General features: G+C 40.7%; 1 protein-coding gene across 4 annotated transcripts in view; it reads left to right on the forward strand.

Annotated features, from left to right (window-relative positions):
* Positions 1-1,544: 1,544 nt before the first annotated feature.
* The window catches only part of TRPM3 (transient receptor potential cation channel subfamily M member 3), a 1,016,950-nt gene continuing 999,687 nt past the window's right edge, over positions 1,545-18,807 (forward strand). For all 4 annotated transcript variants that reach the window (XM_075559069.1, XM_075559071.1, XM_075559072.1 and 1 more), the window contains exon 1: positions 1,545-1,727. In XM_075559069.1, the coding sequence (XP_075415184.1) occupies positions 1,545-1,727 (183 nt within the window). The remainder of the gene's footprint in view (positions 1,728-18,807) is intronic.

The raw sequence follows: 18,807 nt of genomic DNA on the forward strand, positions 1-18,807 counted from the left end.
AGTGTCAGGAACCCTAGACAAGGCCGCTATGACTCGGGCTGACTTGATGGCAGTGGGTATACCCGGAAGAAGGGGTCCTCTTGGAACCGTGGCTTAGTGCTGGGATGCTCACTGAAGAGAGGAAGTTCAAGGCCACCAGCCACTCCACGGAGCAAAGATGTGGCAGCCCACTTCCACAGACAGTACAATCTGGGAAGCGCTATGGGGTGGTTCTGCTCTCTTCTGTTTTGTTTGATTTTTCGGGGTAAGCTGTGGGATTTCAGCCTGTGGGCCATGTATTTGATGACCGTTAACCAGCCAAACATCTACCCTATCCAATGGACCGCTTGTAGGTCAGATTTAGATTTTCACACAGGAAGTGCCAAATCACCAACCTCGCCTCCCAGTACTCCTTGTAATCCCTGTTACCTTTCCCTCCAGGGAAGACTTGCCAGTATTCAAAGAGGAGGGGAAATCACTAGCTCAGGAAGCAATGGGGGGGAAAATCCGTTGTCATTTCAAGAGCTAGGCAATCAGGCTACCCATTAGACGTGCCAGGCTATTCCTTCAGTGTTGGTAAATTTGTGATGCCCCACCCCCGCCAATTGCTCTTTCCCAAGTGATGAAGGATATCCAGTGTGGCCAGTTCAGTAAGAAGACAAGAGAGCAGACGGCAGATACATGAGCAAGGTCAAGGTGGATTGTGTGACCAAGACAACATATAGGGGCTCAACCATAAACCCATCTCACGTCCTTCTCGCTGGCTTACAGCTGTATCCCCTCTTCCCCCACCCCGCCCCCATGCCCCAAGAGGGAAAGGGGAAATAATATAGACATCCCACCAAGACAGAACATTGGCTTGATTGACGAAGCATCAGCCCATTGTCTGCTTCTCCTCCGGGGAAAGATGAGACAGTGTGCACCTGAAAAGCTTTACAGTCTAGTCCACCCAGAGGAGCAGTTCTGCTCAGCTCCATAGCTTCACCACGAGCCTGAAGCTACCGGGGTGGGGGCAGTGCGTTTTAGAGCATCCCTTGGGGACGGAAGTTGCCAAGAAGAGAAAGAAAATAAAGACAAAAGGCAGGAGGGCGAAGTTACATGCTTTCTCGTTCTAAGTCACCTGGGGTCCCCTGCAGCGTGGGCAATCCGGTCATCCACCCGCAGCTTGCCTGGAGGGGACGGAGGTTGGTCACAGTCCTGGGGAAGTGGGCAGGCTGGGCGTCCCTAGAGAGGGCCCAAGCGAGGCATCGATAGCTTCCTGCGTGGGCCGTGTGCTTCCCCCCAACTCCAGCTCGAGGGAAGGCAGCGGGCGCCTGACCCATAGCAATTTGGGATCGCACAAGGAAGCTCACTGTAGCGCAGGTGGCGCTCCCAGCATCAGCCTGCAGCGTAGCCAATCGCGGGAGCCAGCGCAGCCTGGCGGCGGCGGCGGCAACCGAGCGCCGGGCTCTTGCAGGAGCCGCCTCGGGCAAAGGCTTGCTCGCAGGCTTGGGTGAGACCCCAGCGGCGGCGGCCGAGGGAGCGGAGGGCAGCGCTGGGCGCTGGGGTGTTTCCGCGCGACCAGCATGGGGAAGAAGTGGAGGGAGGCGGCGGAAATGGAGCGAGGTTGCTCTGACCGCGAAGACAACGCCGAGAGCCGCCGGCGCAGCCGGAGCGCCAGCCGGGGCAGGTTTGCGGAGTCGTGGAAAAGGCTAAGTTCGAAGCAGGGGTCCACCAAGCGCTCGGGACTCCCTTCGCAGCAGACTCCGGTGAGTGGCGGCGAGGCGAGAGCCCCTGGTGGTTCGAGCCCTTTCCATGGTGCTGAACTGGCTCGAGACCTCTCCTTGGTGCTGAACTTGCTTCCTTAGGGGCTTGAGCCAGGGAACTTGGGGAGTTGCTTCTCTTAAAACAGAGAGTATGGGGGCTGTGGCCGGGAGGGGAAGTGGGTGCAAAGACGCCCCTCTCCGCAGTCAGACCGGTCTCCCGAAGTCTCTGAAAAAATGAGAAACAGCTCGGAGAGGCGAGGGGATATCTGTCAGATAATTAAAAGTGTGTTATTGATGGAGCGTGTGAGAGGTCGGATGCATTGTTGTGATTCTCAAGTCCCCAAGGGTCTGTTGGTGCAGCGAAGAGTACTCTGCATCTGTGGAATGAGGGCGGGATAGGAAGGCTTGCCATATTTGTACTCCCCGAACACTTGTTCTTTCCATCCCACACCCCCAGTATTTTAATTGGTGCGTCTAATTTTTTTTTTTTTTTGCTGAATGTCATTTGCATGCACAGAATAGCAAGAATATCCCAGGTGCTTTTAATCTTACTACTTAACATACACAGCGTTCAGAAAACTGTTTTCCCATGCGTCAGCTCCTCTTCAATGTCTAATTAGTGCAATGAAAGGACTCAAGTTAAATTAATATAGGCAGGCTGAGTGTGTACAAGAAGCGCAGGTGATTTTTTTAAAAGACAATCTTAGGTTGCACTTGGGTTTTTAGTATTTAGATATTGAGAGGGCAAGAACTCTGCCCTCGAGGAGTTAGGCTCTGAAAAGCCTGTTGCTCTCCAGAAGGGAAGGGCACATCACTTTCCCTTCAGAGAAGTTATTAAGAAAATCAGCATGTGCGTGGCGTGAACGCATGGGAGGGCCTGGCACCAGATATTGCATAGCGAAGAGAAAGTGAATTAATTAGAAAGAAGAAGCCGTGTAAACACCTTGTGTATCCCATAGCATGAATGATGTTACCCTGAAGGATCTGTTTTGGGGGAATCCACTTTGAGGAATAAGATTCATTTCTAAAAAGTATATATATATTTTTAAACAAAACACTTAAGCAGACTAAAATTGGAACAATTTAAGACTTCGCTACATTTTCGTTGTTCACAAGAATTACTGAGCATAAAATGTTAAAGTGGAAATATTTTCGTGTATTTTGTGGATGAGATTTTGGTCTGACTATGGATATAAGTCTCTTACGATGCAGTTGGTTTCATTTCAGGGGTTGGAATCTTTGTTTCAATATGTACACTTCAAAATATTTTAAAGAGGAAATTATTCTTCTGAAGTTTTTTTCTGGGATAAATGGTATAGAATAAATGGTATTCTGGTTTCTATCAATTAGGTGAATGAATAATCCCTCCCTTCCTACTAGAAAACATAAGCATTATCCTAAGTAACTTCTTATGCTGCAGTTTTTATTTTGTTCAACAGGTGTGTATGGAGTTTATATAAGGAACGTATATAATCTGCATAAAATGATCGCATAAGCAGGCTAAATTGTTTTCAGGTTTGTTACTTAGAATAAAAATGTGTGAGAGAGGGCACAGAAGGATACCATGACAACCAGCAGACATCTGGAAAAGTAACCTGTCCTCCTGTTTACTAAGGTGGGGGGCGGGTGATAATTCTGTATTTCGCTATAGTACTTCTTAATTGAAACATTAGAAATTCACTTAAAAGATACTTTATACAGCAAAACTTATATGTATTCTCACAATGCCTGGTGAGTTTGATAAAAACCTTGCCTTAGAAATCAAATCCTAAGTGCTCCCAGCTATGATTTTATTGATCAGAATATTATAAACCAAGATGTTGTGAATCTTAGATTTGGCCTGTGGTTTGAAATCAAGGTTCATTTCCATTAGTTGCTATCAAAAACTCATTTATACTTCATATGTAAGTGAGATACCAGATTCATTTAGATAAACAGGAAAAAGGAATTAATTGCACTTGCTGTAGAATTCAATACAAAAGTTTTTGTCTTCCAGCTAAGAATTTTACTCCAGTCTAAATTAAACTGGTCTCATTCTCAAATATCACTGTGGAGATTAAGAGGTGATTAAAAGGCTAATTAATAATGCTGCTTTTATTCTTATAAATAAATTTTGGTGGTAATAAATTTTGGTGGTAATAAATTTGGTGGTAATAAATTGCATTCAGAAATCTTGGGACTTCCACTTTGTGAATCTTGATAAAAATCACAGGAGGATTTTACTCTTCTTTTCACAAACAAAACAAAAACAGAAAAATTTAGTTAGTACTAACACATTAGATCATCTCTTTTTGAAAACTACGCAGTAAAAGGATTATATAGTTGGTATATTAATTTGGCTTTTGTTACTCTCTCCTCTGCTTTAGTTAGGATCTAGAAATGACTTCCAGTTAAAGTTATCCCCCGAGAGTCCATGGCTCTGGCCCCAATGGGAATGATTGTGTTATTTTTCATTTTCACTAACAACAAAGCATGCACACATCCTAGAGAATAGCAAGCTTGTCATTCGCAAGGGAAGCTGCCAGCCACATTCTAAGTCATCCTGAAGCCACTTTCCTTCTAGTATCAGAGACTGGGTGTTTTTGTGGATGGAATGTAGAGGCCTGTTTATAAGTCAACCTTGGTAATCAGATTTTCTACCTGGTTAGCTTAAAGTATATCGGCATATTTTAGAAGTCAGGCTATCTCTCCTTAAGTTCATTGCAATATTAGAAAAAAAGTTAAATTTATGGCAATCTGTTGGCTACTCATAAGATGGCTAACTTATTGGAGTATATAGTTCCTGCTAAGTGCCGGGCTCAGTTCCTATTCAGACTGTGGGAGAAATGGCACTGCCCGGTGTAATAACTTGAGGAAAGTTCTGTCCACAGGTAGTAACATCTGAAGGGTCTTGTCTCAAGTTATATAGACCACAGTTCTGAGACACACAAGAAATAAATCTTTGTTGATTTGAAAATATTTTTTCCTTTTGTCATTCAAGACACATTCTTTTTTCTCCCTAGATTTAGGTTTCATGGTTTCCAATGGAAGATGTATGCTTTATCATCTTGCTTTGATCTACTCCAGTAATCTATAATGCTCAAAATTTTGAAACTCATAAAATTTTGATACAGTGAAGCAAGATTTAATAAAATCCATTTGTTGGGACTTATATTTTTTTCTGATTTTGTGTAAGATTATCTTTTAAACATAAAAAGCAACATTCCTTAGTGTTGTTAATTTCTTAAAATCAGTCTTCCAAGGCCATAACATGGAAGTTCTGTAGCTGAATGTTGGATATCAAAGTCAGTTTTCAGGATATCAGTGATTTAAATAAAGTCCATAATTAATCAATAGACATACATTATTCTGGAATTTCTTTACTCTGTTATATAAAATCTGGATTCCGTATTACTTTTTCAAGTATTAGTCTTACTGGTCCTACTATTTGTTTTGATTCTGTTCATTCCAAAATCCATGGCAAATCTATAGAAAGTTGGCTCGGCAATGTTCACCTCATCATATTTTTCATCTTAAAAGCTGATTTCTTCTTCTAGCCTCACAACTATTGACAAGCTTGTTTTCTAATAGGTGAAGATTTAATTTAATCTTTGAATATGCTCTGGGTAAAAGGAAAACAAAACAAAAGAAAAATAAACAGCTCCGAGGGAGTGAAATAATGGAGTTAAATTAGAGCTGTTTTTCAAGCTTAGAGAGCACGCTTGTTTCCACTAATGCTATAATTATCTTTATCAGCAGGGGCCAACTGTCCAATAAGACACCTTGTGCAGACAAGTGGGCAACAGCAGTGCTACAAAGTATCAAGGCCCTTTCATCTAGCGATCATGCTTGCTCTTCCCACAGCTGTGAGAGATCTGTGCTCGCAGGGAGGAGTCACCAGCAACTCTAGTGAATCCCAGTGCTGTGGCTGACTCTGCCCTGCACTGATTGAGGAGTGTATGGATGGTCTATCCTGCGTGGAGGCTGTGGTAGCAACAACTGCAACTTGAGGGAAAGAATCGATGTTTCCTTTTTCCGAGTCTGATACATGATTGGTGTGTCATGAAACACTTAATAGTTTGCTCTGATGGCACAAAGGGCTCTCGTGGTGAAAGCGCAGCCAGCCCCCTGCAGTGCTGCTCCATTACTGAGTAATCCCTTACTTGACAGGTTGACTCCTGTCTACTGTCTTGTATTCACTGTGTTTACATATTTTAATGGCACAATGCTTTGTCTCCTGAGATTACAAATGTATTTTTAATGGTGTCTTTTATGATGGGAAAAGTCATTTTCTGATACTGGTCCATTTTGTTCAACCATATCTGATATGTTCTCTCTCTTCAGTAATGAATACAAGACTAATGAACTTTTCTCATTGATTAGAATAAATTAAAAATTCCATCTTCATTATATATTTAATGTGCAACCCATGAATATACACATATAAGGAAGTGGGTCCTTCAAATGTTTTGAGTTTGAAGGAATAAAAATCTTCTTTATGGTGATGCTTGAAATGTGTTTTCAATTATGGTATTTAAAAACGTACTAGAATACTTCCTCCTGCTTTTATTTATTGAGATCTTTAAAAATCGAATCATTAAAAAATCATTTACAGTATAAATAGTAGCAAAACATTATATTCATTTAGTTAGACCAGCTGTGAAGGGTCTGTGTGCTAGCTTTACTTTTGGTTATTTCTGTTTGCCAAGCTGACTGAGAGCTAGTGGAAAAAAAAAAACAAACCGAGAGATTACCAAGAGCAGAAACTTTCATGCTCATAATGGCTGTTGAGCACCTAGGAGTGTTAGCATTACAATGGCATAGAGTTGGTATTTGACTTCCTCTATCTTCACAAGGGGGAAAGAGAATTAAAACCAGCAGCCCCAGCCCAGTTTCTATGAGGTGGAAATCAGATATGATACCACTTATCAACCCTTTCACTAATTCTCCCACCGAAGATTCAATGAAGGGATCTTGGACCTAAAGTTCATGCGCCACTCCTGGCTCTCCCTTGCCTGCAGGGAGCTATCCCTTTCCACCTCTGAGATAGCTCCTTGGTGAAAAGCCTAGAGCAGGGGTTCTCAACCTTCCTAATGCTGCGACCCTTTCATACAGTTCCTCATGTTGTGGTGACCCAGTATGTGGGCATATCTGTATGTAGGCGGACCCGCCTGGAGACAGAGGAGCGGTGTCTCGGTTCCTAAGACTATCAGAAATATGGTCTTAGGCAACCCAAAGGGGTCGTGATACCCAGGTCGTGCCACCCAAATGGGTCTTGACACCACTGGCCTAGTAGGATGGCAAAACTGACCAATCCCCACATCAGGGTTCCATAGATTTTATTTGCATGGTCCCACTCCTACAAGGATTCTGTGTATCTTATATACATTATTAGCAAGTTGTCCAATCACCCTGATGATCCACAAACAACTCACATTTGCATAGTCCTGTCTATTCCCATAAATAGTTACAGTCTCCCAAACTCCCAGGGGGCACTTCTACCCTGTCCTACAGCAGGCTATGAGTCAGAATGGATTCTGTGGCAGTGTACTTTGTTGTTGCTGTTGTTGTTGTTGTTGCTGTTGTTTTGATCCTGTCCTTTGTTGGTAGTTATAAAGACTATGGCAGAAGAGTACTTCAGGTAACTCGCTGCTCTCTAGGTACTGGGGAGCTTCCTTGATAGCACGTGTGATTTGATAAAAGGCCAATGTCCAGAATGAAATGACATGGTGCTAAAGTCACGAAGCACTGAATCAAAAAAAGTCATCAGTGAGCATCAAAGACTCGGTGTCTGCTTTTACAAAGATGATGGGGTAAAGAGGCTTTCATGCAGCATTTTAATTGAGTCCCGAGAGTAGATGCCCGAATGCAGTGGATTGGAAGCAAGGCAGGGGAGAAATACAACAACTAAGACTACTTCTACAGAGACTAGTAAGGAGCCCGGATGACATCGGGATTAAGTGTTCAGATGCTAACAGAAATATTGGTTAGTTGATCCCACCCATTGCTTTGCTTAAGAAAGCCGTGGCCATCTACGTTCATAGAGTTGACAGGCTTGGAAACCCCATGGGGAAGTTCTATTGTGTCCTGTAGGAACACGAGTTGGAATCAATTGTATGGTAATGGAAATTACTACTAATAGTTGTGGTCCCATGGATTTCTTAGTAAGGCTTTTCCACCCAAGTCTCTGTAATTCTCCTCAAGCTATTGGGTGGGACTATGCAAATGAGGCATGCATAACACTAGGAGGGGGTTGGTCAGTTTCAGTTACCATGCCCCTGGCTGTAAGAGGTGAGCCATCTTTGCCAAGGCATATGTGAAGCATTAGTAGAGAAGAGATTTCGGAAGGGCTCATTTATGATCTCAATTGGAAGTGGCAGAGGCCACTAGACTGTGGCACAGAAACCCAGAAGGGAAGTATTGGAACTATGGGGTACCTTCTCTTTGGTCCAAGACTTGGGAACTGTGGAATAGAGTGACAGGCAGGCTGGCTTCCTGGCTGGTGGAGCCAAAGGCCAAAGAACCATGTAGTCAAGAGACTGAGAACTGGGGAGGGAGTTGACTGATGGATGGCTGAGGAGACCAACGACTGTCTCCTTACTGTTTGCTGGTCCTGACTTGTAGTAACCTATTAAATATCCCAGTAAACCTCCTTAATTCTGCGTTTTGTCTGTTAGTACTTGTGTGGCCTTTGCAATGAATTGTCGCGCCCAGCATAGATGTAGCGTGGCATAGATGCAGAGAGGAATGGTTGGTGTCAGAATAGGTAAAGAAGGTTGGGACCTGCAAGCTTGTCTAGCCCCTGCCTCATGGCAATCAGGAAGTCAGAGGTGGTCAGCTATGTCTCTCCATTGTCATTTATTGCAGGAGCAAGCACTTATTTCACATTTACTATGTGCCACAGACCCTCTTCTGTGCTTCTGAAATATCCTATCTGTTCTTGGACTTCCTGTTAAAGGACTCCCATCATTTACTTTCTGTAGCTAGATTATAAACCATCTAATGATAGGGACTTTTGTTTTGTTCACTTGGTATCCAGGTGTCTTGAAGATAGCAGACACGAAAATGTACATATGAGAAATGAATTCATCACTTAATATATTAATAAAATAATACTTTCTAATGACCATAAAGTAGACTCTAGGCTCTGCACTGTGAAAGGAAAGAAAATAGCTTGAGTTGGAAGGATATATTTGGCAGGATGAAAGAGCTGAGCATGTTTATTTGCTTGGTGAAGGAACAACGAAAGAGAGGGTTTACAGCAATGAAATTATGCCACATATATGGAAAAATAATGACTGGGGCTTTTCCTTCTCTAGAGTTGTCTGAGATCAGAGAACATAAATTTGTTTGCAAACAGAAGCAAGACAGTATTTGCCAGGGGATCAAGAAGAGGGGTTCTGGTTTGCTGCTCTCACATTGGATTGATTTTAAAGCCAGAAAAACTTGATTTGGATCCCAATTCAGATTTTGAATGGGTTCTGAACCTCAATATTTTTGTATTTGAATGATCTTATCACACAATGGAAAATTTATATCATATAGAGGATAAAATGTAAAGGGTTAATTGGTTAACAGGTATACTCTACATGTCTGCGCTCTGAATGAAAATTTTAGTTAGCTAGTGCAGTTAGCTAGACAAAAAGCAGTTGTCTTTGTTTGATTGGGCAATGTGGTTTGTAGTAATGGATTCTTCTCAAATTTAGATGTTATTTGATGCAGCCAAGATGTTATATAAGGCTAAGGAGTGTTTGTATTAGGTTTCTGGTTTTGAAAGTGCTTCAGCGAGAAGACAATCTGACTTCTTCCACAGTAGAACTTGATCCTTCAAATTTCGATTATTTGATCTACAATTTTATTGGAGTTTTTTTAGATCAGGTATGTAAGTTTTAGCTTATCAAAATACAGAGGACTCCTTGCTTTTGATATTTGTATTGTTTATTATTGGGTTCTTCATGTTTTAAAATAAAAATTTTTTTTCATGGATCTGAAGGCCTTAGGAGAAAATACTCTTTTACGGTGGAAAAATTTAAATATATACAAAAAGAGAGGAAATGGGATAATTTCCTTATGTATGCAAAATCTGTTATTGTGTTAGGGGCTATGAAGTCAGTTCTGACTCAGAAATCTTTTGTGCGATAGAATGAAATACCGCCTGGTCCTGCACTATCCTCAGAGTCTGTTTGAACCATGGTCGCAGCTGTGGTGTGTCAGTCCGACTCTTAAACGGTCTTCCTCTTTGTCACTGTCCTTTCACTGGCCAGCCACGAGGTCCTTCTCCAGGCACTGTCCCTCCTGAGAACGTGTCCACAGTTATGGAAGGTGGGCTCTCACCCTCCTCCCTTCCAAGGAGCATTTTGACCGCCTTTCTACCCAAACCGATTTCTTGGTTCTTCTGGTGACCACGATCCTTTCCATTTTCTTCCCCCACGCAATAATGCAAATGCATGGATTCTTCTCTGGTCTTCTTTGTTCGATGCATGCTTCACATGCCTATGAGACTATTGAAGATACCCGTGCTTGGTTCAAGTGAATCCTAGTCGGCTAAGTCAATCCTTGCTCTTCAATAATTTAAAGTCGTGTTGGACAGCAGCTTTACCAAATGCAAGGCACCATTTGATTTCTCGACTGCTCTCTCTGTGGACATTGATTATGAATCCAAGCAAGATTTACTCATTGACCACTGGTTGTGAGGATGTTTGTTTGCTTACCATTGAATTGTAATCCATCTGAAGACAATTGGACATCACCTTACAGAAGGGTCACAAGGAAGAGAAGGGTCAGTGCGGGTGCAGTATAGCAGCGAAGAAACATACAAGAAACACACAAGTTTCCTCTAGTTCTTTAATGCTACCATCCTCCCACTATCATGATCCCAATACCAGGTAGACTATAGCATGTACACGGGTACAGCTGGAAACACAGGGAATCCAGGCAGATAAACCCCTCAGGACCAGTAATGAGAGTAGGGATACCACGAGGCTAAGGTGGGGTATAAAGGGAAAACCAATCACAATGATCTACAAATAACCCCCTCCCAGAGGGACAGAAAGCAGAAAAATGGGTGAAGGCCAGTGTAAGACATGAAAAAAAAATGATAAATTATCAAGGGTTCATGAGGGATGGAAGGAAGTTTGGTAAGGGAGGGGGTGAAAATGAGGAGCTGCTACCAAGTACTCAAGTAGAAAGAGAATGTTTTGAAAATGATGATGGCAACAAATGTACAAATGTGCTTGACAAAATGGTTGGATTATTGATTGTGATAAGAGCTGTATGAGCCCCAATGATCTAAAAAAAAGAATTGTAATCCACACTGAAGGCTGCAGTCCTTGATCTTCATCAGAAAATGCTTCAAGTCCTCCTCACTTTCAGCAAGGAAAGTTGAATGATCTTCAACAAAATTTTACTTGCATATGCTATCAAAGATATTGGTAGATAATTTCTGCACTCCGTTGGGTCACCTTTCTTTGGAATGGGTACAAATCTGACTCTCTTCCAGTCGATTGGCCAGGTGGCTGTCTTCCAAATGTTTGGCATAGATCAGTGAATACTTACAGTGCTTCATCAGCCTGTCAAAATATTTCAATTAGTTTTCTGTCAATTCCTGGAACGTTGATTTTTCCCCCCCACTAATGCTTTTAGTATATCATGGGCTTCTGCCCTTAGCACCATTGTTTGTTTGTTTGTTTTTATCATATGCTTCCTCTATCTTAAAGTGGTTGAATGTTGACTAGTTCTTTTGGTTACAGTAACTATGTATATTCTTTCCTTCTTTTGATGCTTTCTGTACCAGCCAACATTTTGCCCATGGAATCATAGAATATCGCAACTTGGGGCTTGAATTTTTCTACCGTTCTTTCAACTTGAGATATCCTAAGCATGTTCTTCCTTTTCGGTTTTCTACTCCAGTCCTTGATACAGTTCATTGTCATACTTGACTTTGTCTTTTTGAGCTGTTTGAAATTTTCCATTCACTTCTTTTACTGCGTTGTTTCTTCCATTTTCTTCGGTTGCTCTGTGATCAACAACAAGTGTCAGAGTCTCTTATGAGACCCACTTTGATCTTTTCTCTCTTTCCTCTCTTCTTAAGAGTGCTTTGCTTTTTCCTATATGATGTTCTTGATGTCATCTCATCAGCTATGTCATTTCTGTCAAATCTGTCCTTGAGATGTTCTTGAAATTCAGAAGGGATACATTCAAGATAGTATTTTTGGCTCTCATTGCTTGTTTTCATTTTGCATAATCTAGCTGCATCAATGATCAACTCAGCAAATTTTCTATCTCTATTCCCATTTCCCATTTCTTCCTTCTCCACTAAATTCTTTATTAAAAGCAAGTCTCAGTATAATATCACTTTATATAAAAATACCCCCAAATAAGACTTTCATCATATTTAAACAAATTAATATAACCTCTAAATGGCCACAAATGTTAAGTTAGGATTTCTCTTCTCTGGTCATGTTGTAAGTTTCTTTTGCTTCAATTTGTTTGAATCAGAATGCAGTAGCAGTTAACACAACTTAATTCCTTATCTTTTTTAGTGTGTAGGTCTTATCTTTTAATCTTTTTCCTTCTTGAAAATTGTTTGCCAACGAAATTTATTTACCCTAGAGAATTTCCTGAAATTCAGTATCTTGCTGAATTCCTCCTAATGGTCAGTGTCAGGCTACACGCTCTTCTCTCCATCGCATTTCCTATGAACTGGTGGTTTGACCAGGAGTTTTGAGATGCTTTAACTAGATATTTGGCCAAGGTATTTCAGTAAGATTGCCTCTTATATGGTGCTACCAGTTATCGTTGATTATCTACATGGATCGATAGGCTTTTTCTGAAAGGGTCAGGTTGTAAATATTTTAAACTTGTGGTCCATAAAGTCTAACCAATTCTCAACTCCATGGCAACATGAAAGCAGCCATGGCCATCCAGTCCATTCTGACTCAGAGTATAATGGCTCATTAGGGTCTCCAAGGCTGTAAATCTTTATGGGAATAGGATTTTTTGTGTGTGTGTTGGGGGGGGGAGGGTATGGGTCCCAATAATACTGTAATTATAAGCACTGAAATTAGAATTTTATATATTTTATGGGCTGTTAAAATACTAATTTTGGATTTTTTTCAATCACTTTAAATTTGCAAATATCACTTTTAGAACCTGGACTAGGAAAAACAGGCAGTGGATTGAACTTGGTCCTTGGGATACAGTTTGCTGTTCTCTAGCCTAGATCCAATATTTCATTAAGGAATGCAAATTGGTGATATTACACTGCTATCTTCTCTTTTTAAACTTTTGTTGGCATTTTTATAAACAGTATTTCCCCGAATGACTATAATTATAACATATAGCAATGATATTATAGGTACTTGAGAGAGACGACTTTTAAAAATTTTGAACTAATAAGAGTGGGAATGATGTGATAGCATTTATTTGTTAGTTTACTGTCAGCCTTTAGATTTTAATTGGGTCATTGTGTTCAATTAACTATTAGAAAATATTTGGCCCATTTACTGTGGAGGCCCAATTAAAATGGCATTAGAAGACATCTAGAGACATATTGTCAACCTATTTCTATATATTTTTTTGCTCTCCAGATATTTTAAAAATGGTATATTATTTTGGTTTTCTATTGCTGCTAGAATAAGTTACTATAGATTAAGGAGCTTAAAACAACACACATTCATTATCTGACATTTTCACTAGTTCAGATGTCTGATCCAGTCCTTACTGGGCTAAAATTAAAATGTTGACAGCACTGTGTTCCTTGCAGGGGGTCACGGGTCAACCCATTTCCATGTATGTTTTATCACCTGGAGGCCATCCACATACCTTGGCTTGTGGCCCTTTATTTCATTGTAAGGCCAGCTTTGTTGTATCTTGTTGATCCTACTCCTATCTGAATATCTCTTTGATGCTATTCTTACTCTTTGAAGGAGCTTTGTGATTATGTTGAGTTCACCCAGATAATACAGGCTGATGTCCATATTTTAAGTTTAGCTAATTGGCTACCTTAATTTTAGGCCCAACCTTAACCCCGTGCCACTTTTATAAACCTAACGTAAGCATGGGTTTTGGTTATTAGGATGCAGACATTTTAGAGGGCTATTATTCTGCTGACAACAATTTTCAGAAGTCTCTGAAGAGAAATGTCCATCTTCCATACAGATATATACACACTCTCCCACCATCTTCAAAGCCTTCATTCCACCAGTTCAAAACCTTCCGTTCAAAATCCCAAATATTAGCAGTTCAGAATTTCTAAATCTCATCATCTAAATCAAACACCAAATCCATCCTAGGGCATAACTGGGGCATAACTCATAAACCAAGGTATCTGTACCCAAATAAATAGTGGAACCAATATCGGATGAATTTACAGTTGTGTAAAAGAAGAACACGAAAGGGAAAAAGAAGGTCGCTGTTTCCAAGACATTTAGAAATCTAGCTGGGAACACTCTGTTACATTTTTGCCTAGGAAGAATCCATTGTGACCCAAGTCTCCTCTTTGAGTCAGCCTTTCCTTTCATTACAAATAGCACCTGCTTGTAGCTGTTGAGTTTATAAGCCATTTTTTCTGCCTGTAGAATTTTGTGTGCCTGCTAACTTTCTTTCAACATTGTTTTCAGTTCAAGTTGATATGTGTTCCATATACGATTCTCAAGAATTGGGTGAGTCTCCCAAGTATATCATAAATCTCCTCAGCCATCTCAGCAGAATCTGACAACAGAGATGGACTTGTCAAGTAAAGATCAATGAAGGGGCCTCTAGAGAAGAGGCCCAAATACATCTTAGTTTTATCATCTTTTGTAAATGAATGACTAAGAATTTCCCAGATTATAAATTTCTCATCTTTAACAGTTCTTTCAGCTTATCTTTTCACTTTTTACTTATTATACACAGCAAGAACATTTAAAGTTCATCATTAACAGTTAAAAAAATCTCCTCTGATTAATATCCTGTTTATTACTTACAAGTTCTCCATTCCATGTAACTGTAGGACACAATTCTGCCACCACATAAAAAGGATTTCATTTCTCCAGTTTCCAATAACAACTTCCTTCCTCACTTCATTCTGAACACTCATCAGTAGCACCTTTACTGTAAATTTGTCTAGTCTTGTTCATTGTGAGCAAGACTACAGCCATTTGATTTGAGTCAGCCATATTTAAGTAAAACCAATCTCATTGAAGTTGTTTATGTACTTATCATTGTATGATTTTAACTGTTTTTGAAAGGTCCAGCCAGAGTGTGGTATGTGAGTTACGATTCTGAATCCCTGGAGGGTCCGCTTTCTTAGTCAATGTTTAGGATTGATAATGGGCAGTCATCTGGAAAGTAGATATCAAGATAATTAATTATAGAAGTATTTTATATGTGTTCACTGTGTTTTGTGTATGCATTGTATTTTATCGCTTTTTGTGGCTTTTCATATATCATATGAATTATAGTCCAACTGCATATTAGTGCCTGAAACATTGTTAGAGAAATTAGTACAAATGCTGTTTGGAACCTGGACAGAGTCAAGGTCTGACTAAGCAACTTGATTCTGTTGGGTCCTCTGTTAACTTGATAAATACATGGCAGTTTCTCTTTCTCTGTTCCACTTGGAGTGATTATTAATTAGACTCATATTGGAGTAGCGATCTACTTCTGAGGATTTGGGTATTCTCTAGAGTGATATACTTGTTTTTGCTAACACATTCCTGACTTTCTTCTGAGATCTTGGTGCCATCGACATACACTCTATTCCTATTTAAGGCGGTCAGGCTTCGCCTGCCTTACAGAAATGTCTAAAGCATAGGCCCTCCAGGCTATTGCCCCGTGCAGGCGCCATGTCCGCAATTTGTTGCAGCAGCACATCACTTCCAGCATTTGGTTTCTGTTGGAAAGGAAAACAAACAAACAAGCAAACAAAACCAAAAACACCTCCACAAAGTTGGTGGCTTAAAAAAAAAACATGGATTTATTATCTTATAATTCTTCAATTCAGAGGTCTGACATGGTTCTTGCTAAGTTAAATCAAGGTGGTGGTAGGGCTAGATTTTTTCTGGAGCCTGTTGGGGACAAGTCAGGCCTGGCCTCCTCCATCTTCTGGAGACCTGAAATGTTCCTCTTTCTCGGTGTCAGCTTGCTGGCATCTCTAGGAGCATTATTCCATAATTTGCCTAGATCTCTTATGTCTCCCACTTCCATTTTTTTTCAGGACCCCCAACATTACACTGGGTCCACCCAGATAATATAAGATTATCTACCTAATAATTTGAGGTCCATTGATAAACATCCTTTATTCAATTTGCTACCTTAATTGCCCTTGATCACTACACATTGGGCTGCTAACTGGTTAGCAGTTCAAATCTACCAGTCACTCTGAGGAGAAAGATGGGGCTTTCTAGTCCAGCAAAGAGTTACAGTCTCAGAAGCCCACCAGGGCAGTTCTGCCCTGTCCTTAGAAGGTCACTGAGCCAGAATGTCCTTAGAAGGTCCTGATGGCAGTACATTTGGTTTGTATTTATAGATTCCAGGGATTTGAACATGGACATAGTTGGGGTCTAATCTGTGACCATGGCATAAGATAGAACTAATTAATGTGATTAACTGTAATCACTTGGTGATTAAACCTGATTCAATATATTTATATGTGTCTTTATAGAGTCTACTATAAAAGGACATTTTCAGAATTTTTGAAGAAAGGTAGGGCCTGATCTATATTTGCCATCATCCATGCCTTGCCTAGTGTTAATATCAGATCCGGAAGAAGGTTTATTCCCGTTTTCCATTGTTTTGTCTCTCACAAAGTCTACCTCCCTATATAAAAATGCATTTTTGAACAAAAAATGAAATTTAAGATACTTTTCTTACTGTGCCCTAGATTGGTAGTTTTTCTATGGGAGTAGAACACGAGTTTTAAGCAACTACCAGTATTAGTTACCGAGCACTAAATGAAATTGGTTTTCTTTGAACAACAAACATCGGTGAGTCAAATTACCAGGGCCAAAGACAAAGTGGAAGCGGGTTTGGTTACAGCTACCCAAAGAGTTTGTACTTCAACGGACTCATCAAATCACTGGCTGTAACTATAGAATGCAATGACAACAGTAACTAAAACAAGAACTTAATTCATGTCATTCAGATCAAATACTCTCCAGAAAGAGGTTCTGAAAAATGAAGACAGAGGTGTTGCAATGCTGATGGGAGACGGTAGGCTACCCAAGGCCAGTGGTGTGGGGAAGGACACCTTGCAGTGGATCTTTCCCAAGGAGTTTGGGACAGCGGAGATACCTCTAAATCCCCCCATTTCTTTGAGTGTAGATCATTAAAAGCAAGACAATGAAAGGGTAGAGGATGAAGAGACCTCCTCTGAATTCTTCATCGCAACTTGAAGCCACATTGGCCATTCCAGGAACTTCTAAAGCGGGGAGGCCATTGCCAGCATTTATAGCTTGGTGCTTGTTGCTGTAAATGTGAGTTGGCCTGGAAGTGAGTTCGAAATTGAAGAACTGCAGTAGCCTCTTCATAAGACCTGCAAAGTGTGGCTTTCAATACGAATATCAGCTATCCTTGGTGGAACCATAACACCATCTACAGAAACAAATCCGGAGACGTGCATGTGTATAAGAGAGAGCTTTCTATCAAGACGCCATTTTGCATCAATAAAACATCCCAGCCCAATCCAGATCAAGTCCATGAGTTCAATATTAGCCCATAAGTCTGATATTCGCCCATGAGTTCCTCTTGAGACTCAGGCAGCACATAAAATGATGCTGAATTCAGGGAAATCGGTCATAGTCTTTTCTACTTCAGAAAAGAGTTGATTTTCATTTGGGCAGAAAAACACAGCTGGGTTTGATTTTAGGAAGCCATTTTAAACTTGACTGTTAGACGACAGTGAATGCATCATCTTCAGGGGCCTTGGTGTGGCTTTCTGAGCTTGCTAAATCTTCTTCAGTCCAGGAAAGATGAGATAGGTTCACTGGCCTATAAGCCACACTATTGATGGGACTACTGAAGGAAGAAAATTGGTTTTATAAGTCAAGATTTTTCAAAATGTCAATATGTGGCCCTGCATTTTTTTATTTTATGAGGTTTTTTTAGTTTTTAAAAATTTTTTGGTCTTTTAAAATTTTAACCGTTTTATTGGCATTTCTTCCACATATCATACAATTCAATAGGTCAATTATATCAAGATGTATGATCATTATGACAATCAATTTGAGAATATTTTCTTTGTCTTTATGCTCACTATATTAGTGTAAATTTGTTTAATTGTGGCATAGCATTACTTTTTATTCTTAATAATTCATATCTTAAGTTTACATGTTTAGAGTTTCTGGAACTACACTAGAAAAGGCGAAGAAATTCACCACAACAGACAGAACCAAAGTTACCTTTACCAAGTGTCGTGAGGCCCAAAGGCAGGTAACTTTGTTTTTTCCCAGGATGGTCACAGAAGATAGATTTGGAGTCCAGGTGATTTGCTTTGTCACTCCAATCTAAGTTTTTTTTTCTTTATGGGCCAGATAGAAGGGGTGAAAATTTGAAGTCTTCTCAAATGGGCATCCATTTCAAACTTTTGGTACCAACACGCAGTCCATGATGGGCATAGCTTGGAAAGTGAGGTAGTTAACTTATTTTGCCAACCTGGCTGATAAACAAATGTGGGGTTAATTGAAGGGTGGAGGGATAAATGGCTCGGTGAGCCTCGCCTTTCTAATTCTCAGATCTCTTGTTTGCAATGGTGCAGCTGCCTTAGCCGGTTCCTTCCTTCAGTTGGCATGGCTCACGTCTTGTAAAACATTCCTGGGGAGAAGCCACATGGAACTTCCCCGATGCAGCCCTGGGTGCTGGAACAGTCATGTGGAGACCCTGCCAGAGCTGAAACGCTTACACATTCTCTGATTTGGCTTTCCTCCTGCAGTCGGCATCATTGTGTCTGTTTTGTGAGATGGAGGAGGACTTTGTGGATCAGTGTCCGACATATGGGTTAATGTTGGACTTGTGGGCTTGGGAAGCACTGGGTTGGGATGTTTTCTTGATGTGAACTTACCCTTTATATAAAACTCTCTCTTATACATGCGTTTCTGTTAATTTGGTTTTCTAATGTACCCAGACT

This window comes from Tenrec ecaudatus, chromosome 10 (assembly GCF_050624435.1).
Source record: "Tenrec ecaudatus isolate mTenEca1 chromosome 10, mTenEca1.hap1, whole genome shotgun sequence".
Taxonomy (NCBI): Eukaryota; Metazoa; Chordata; class Mammalia; order Afrosoricida; family Tenrecidae; genus Tenrec; species Tenrec ecaudatus.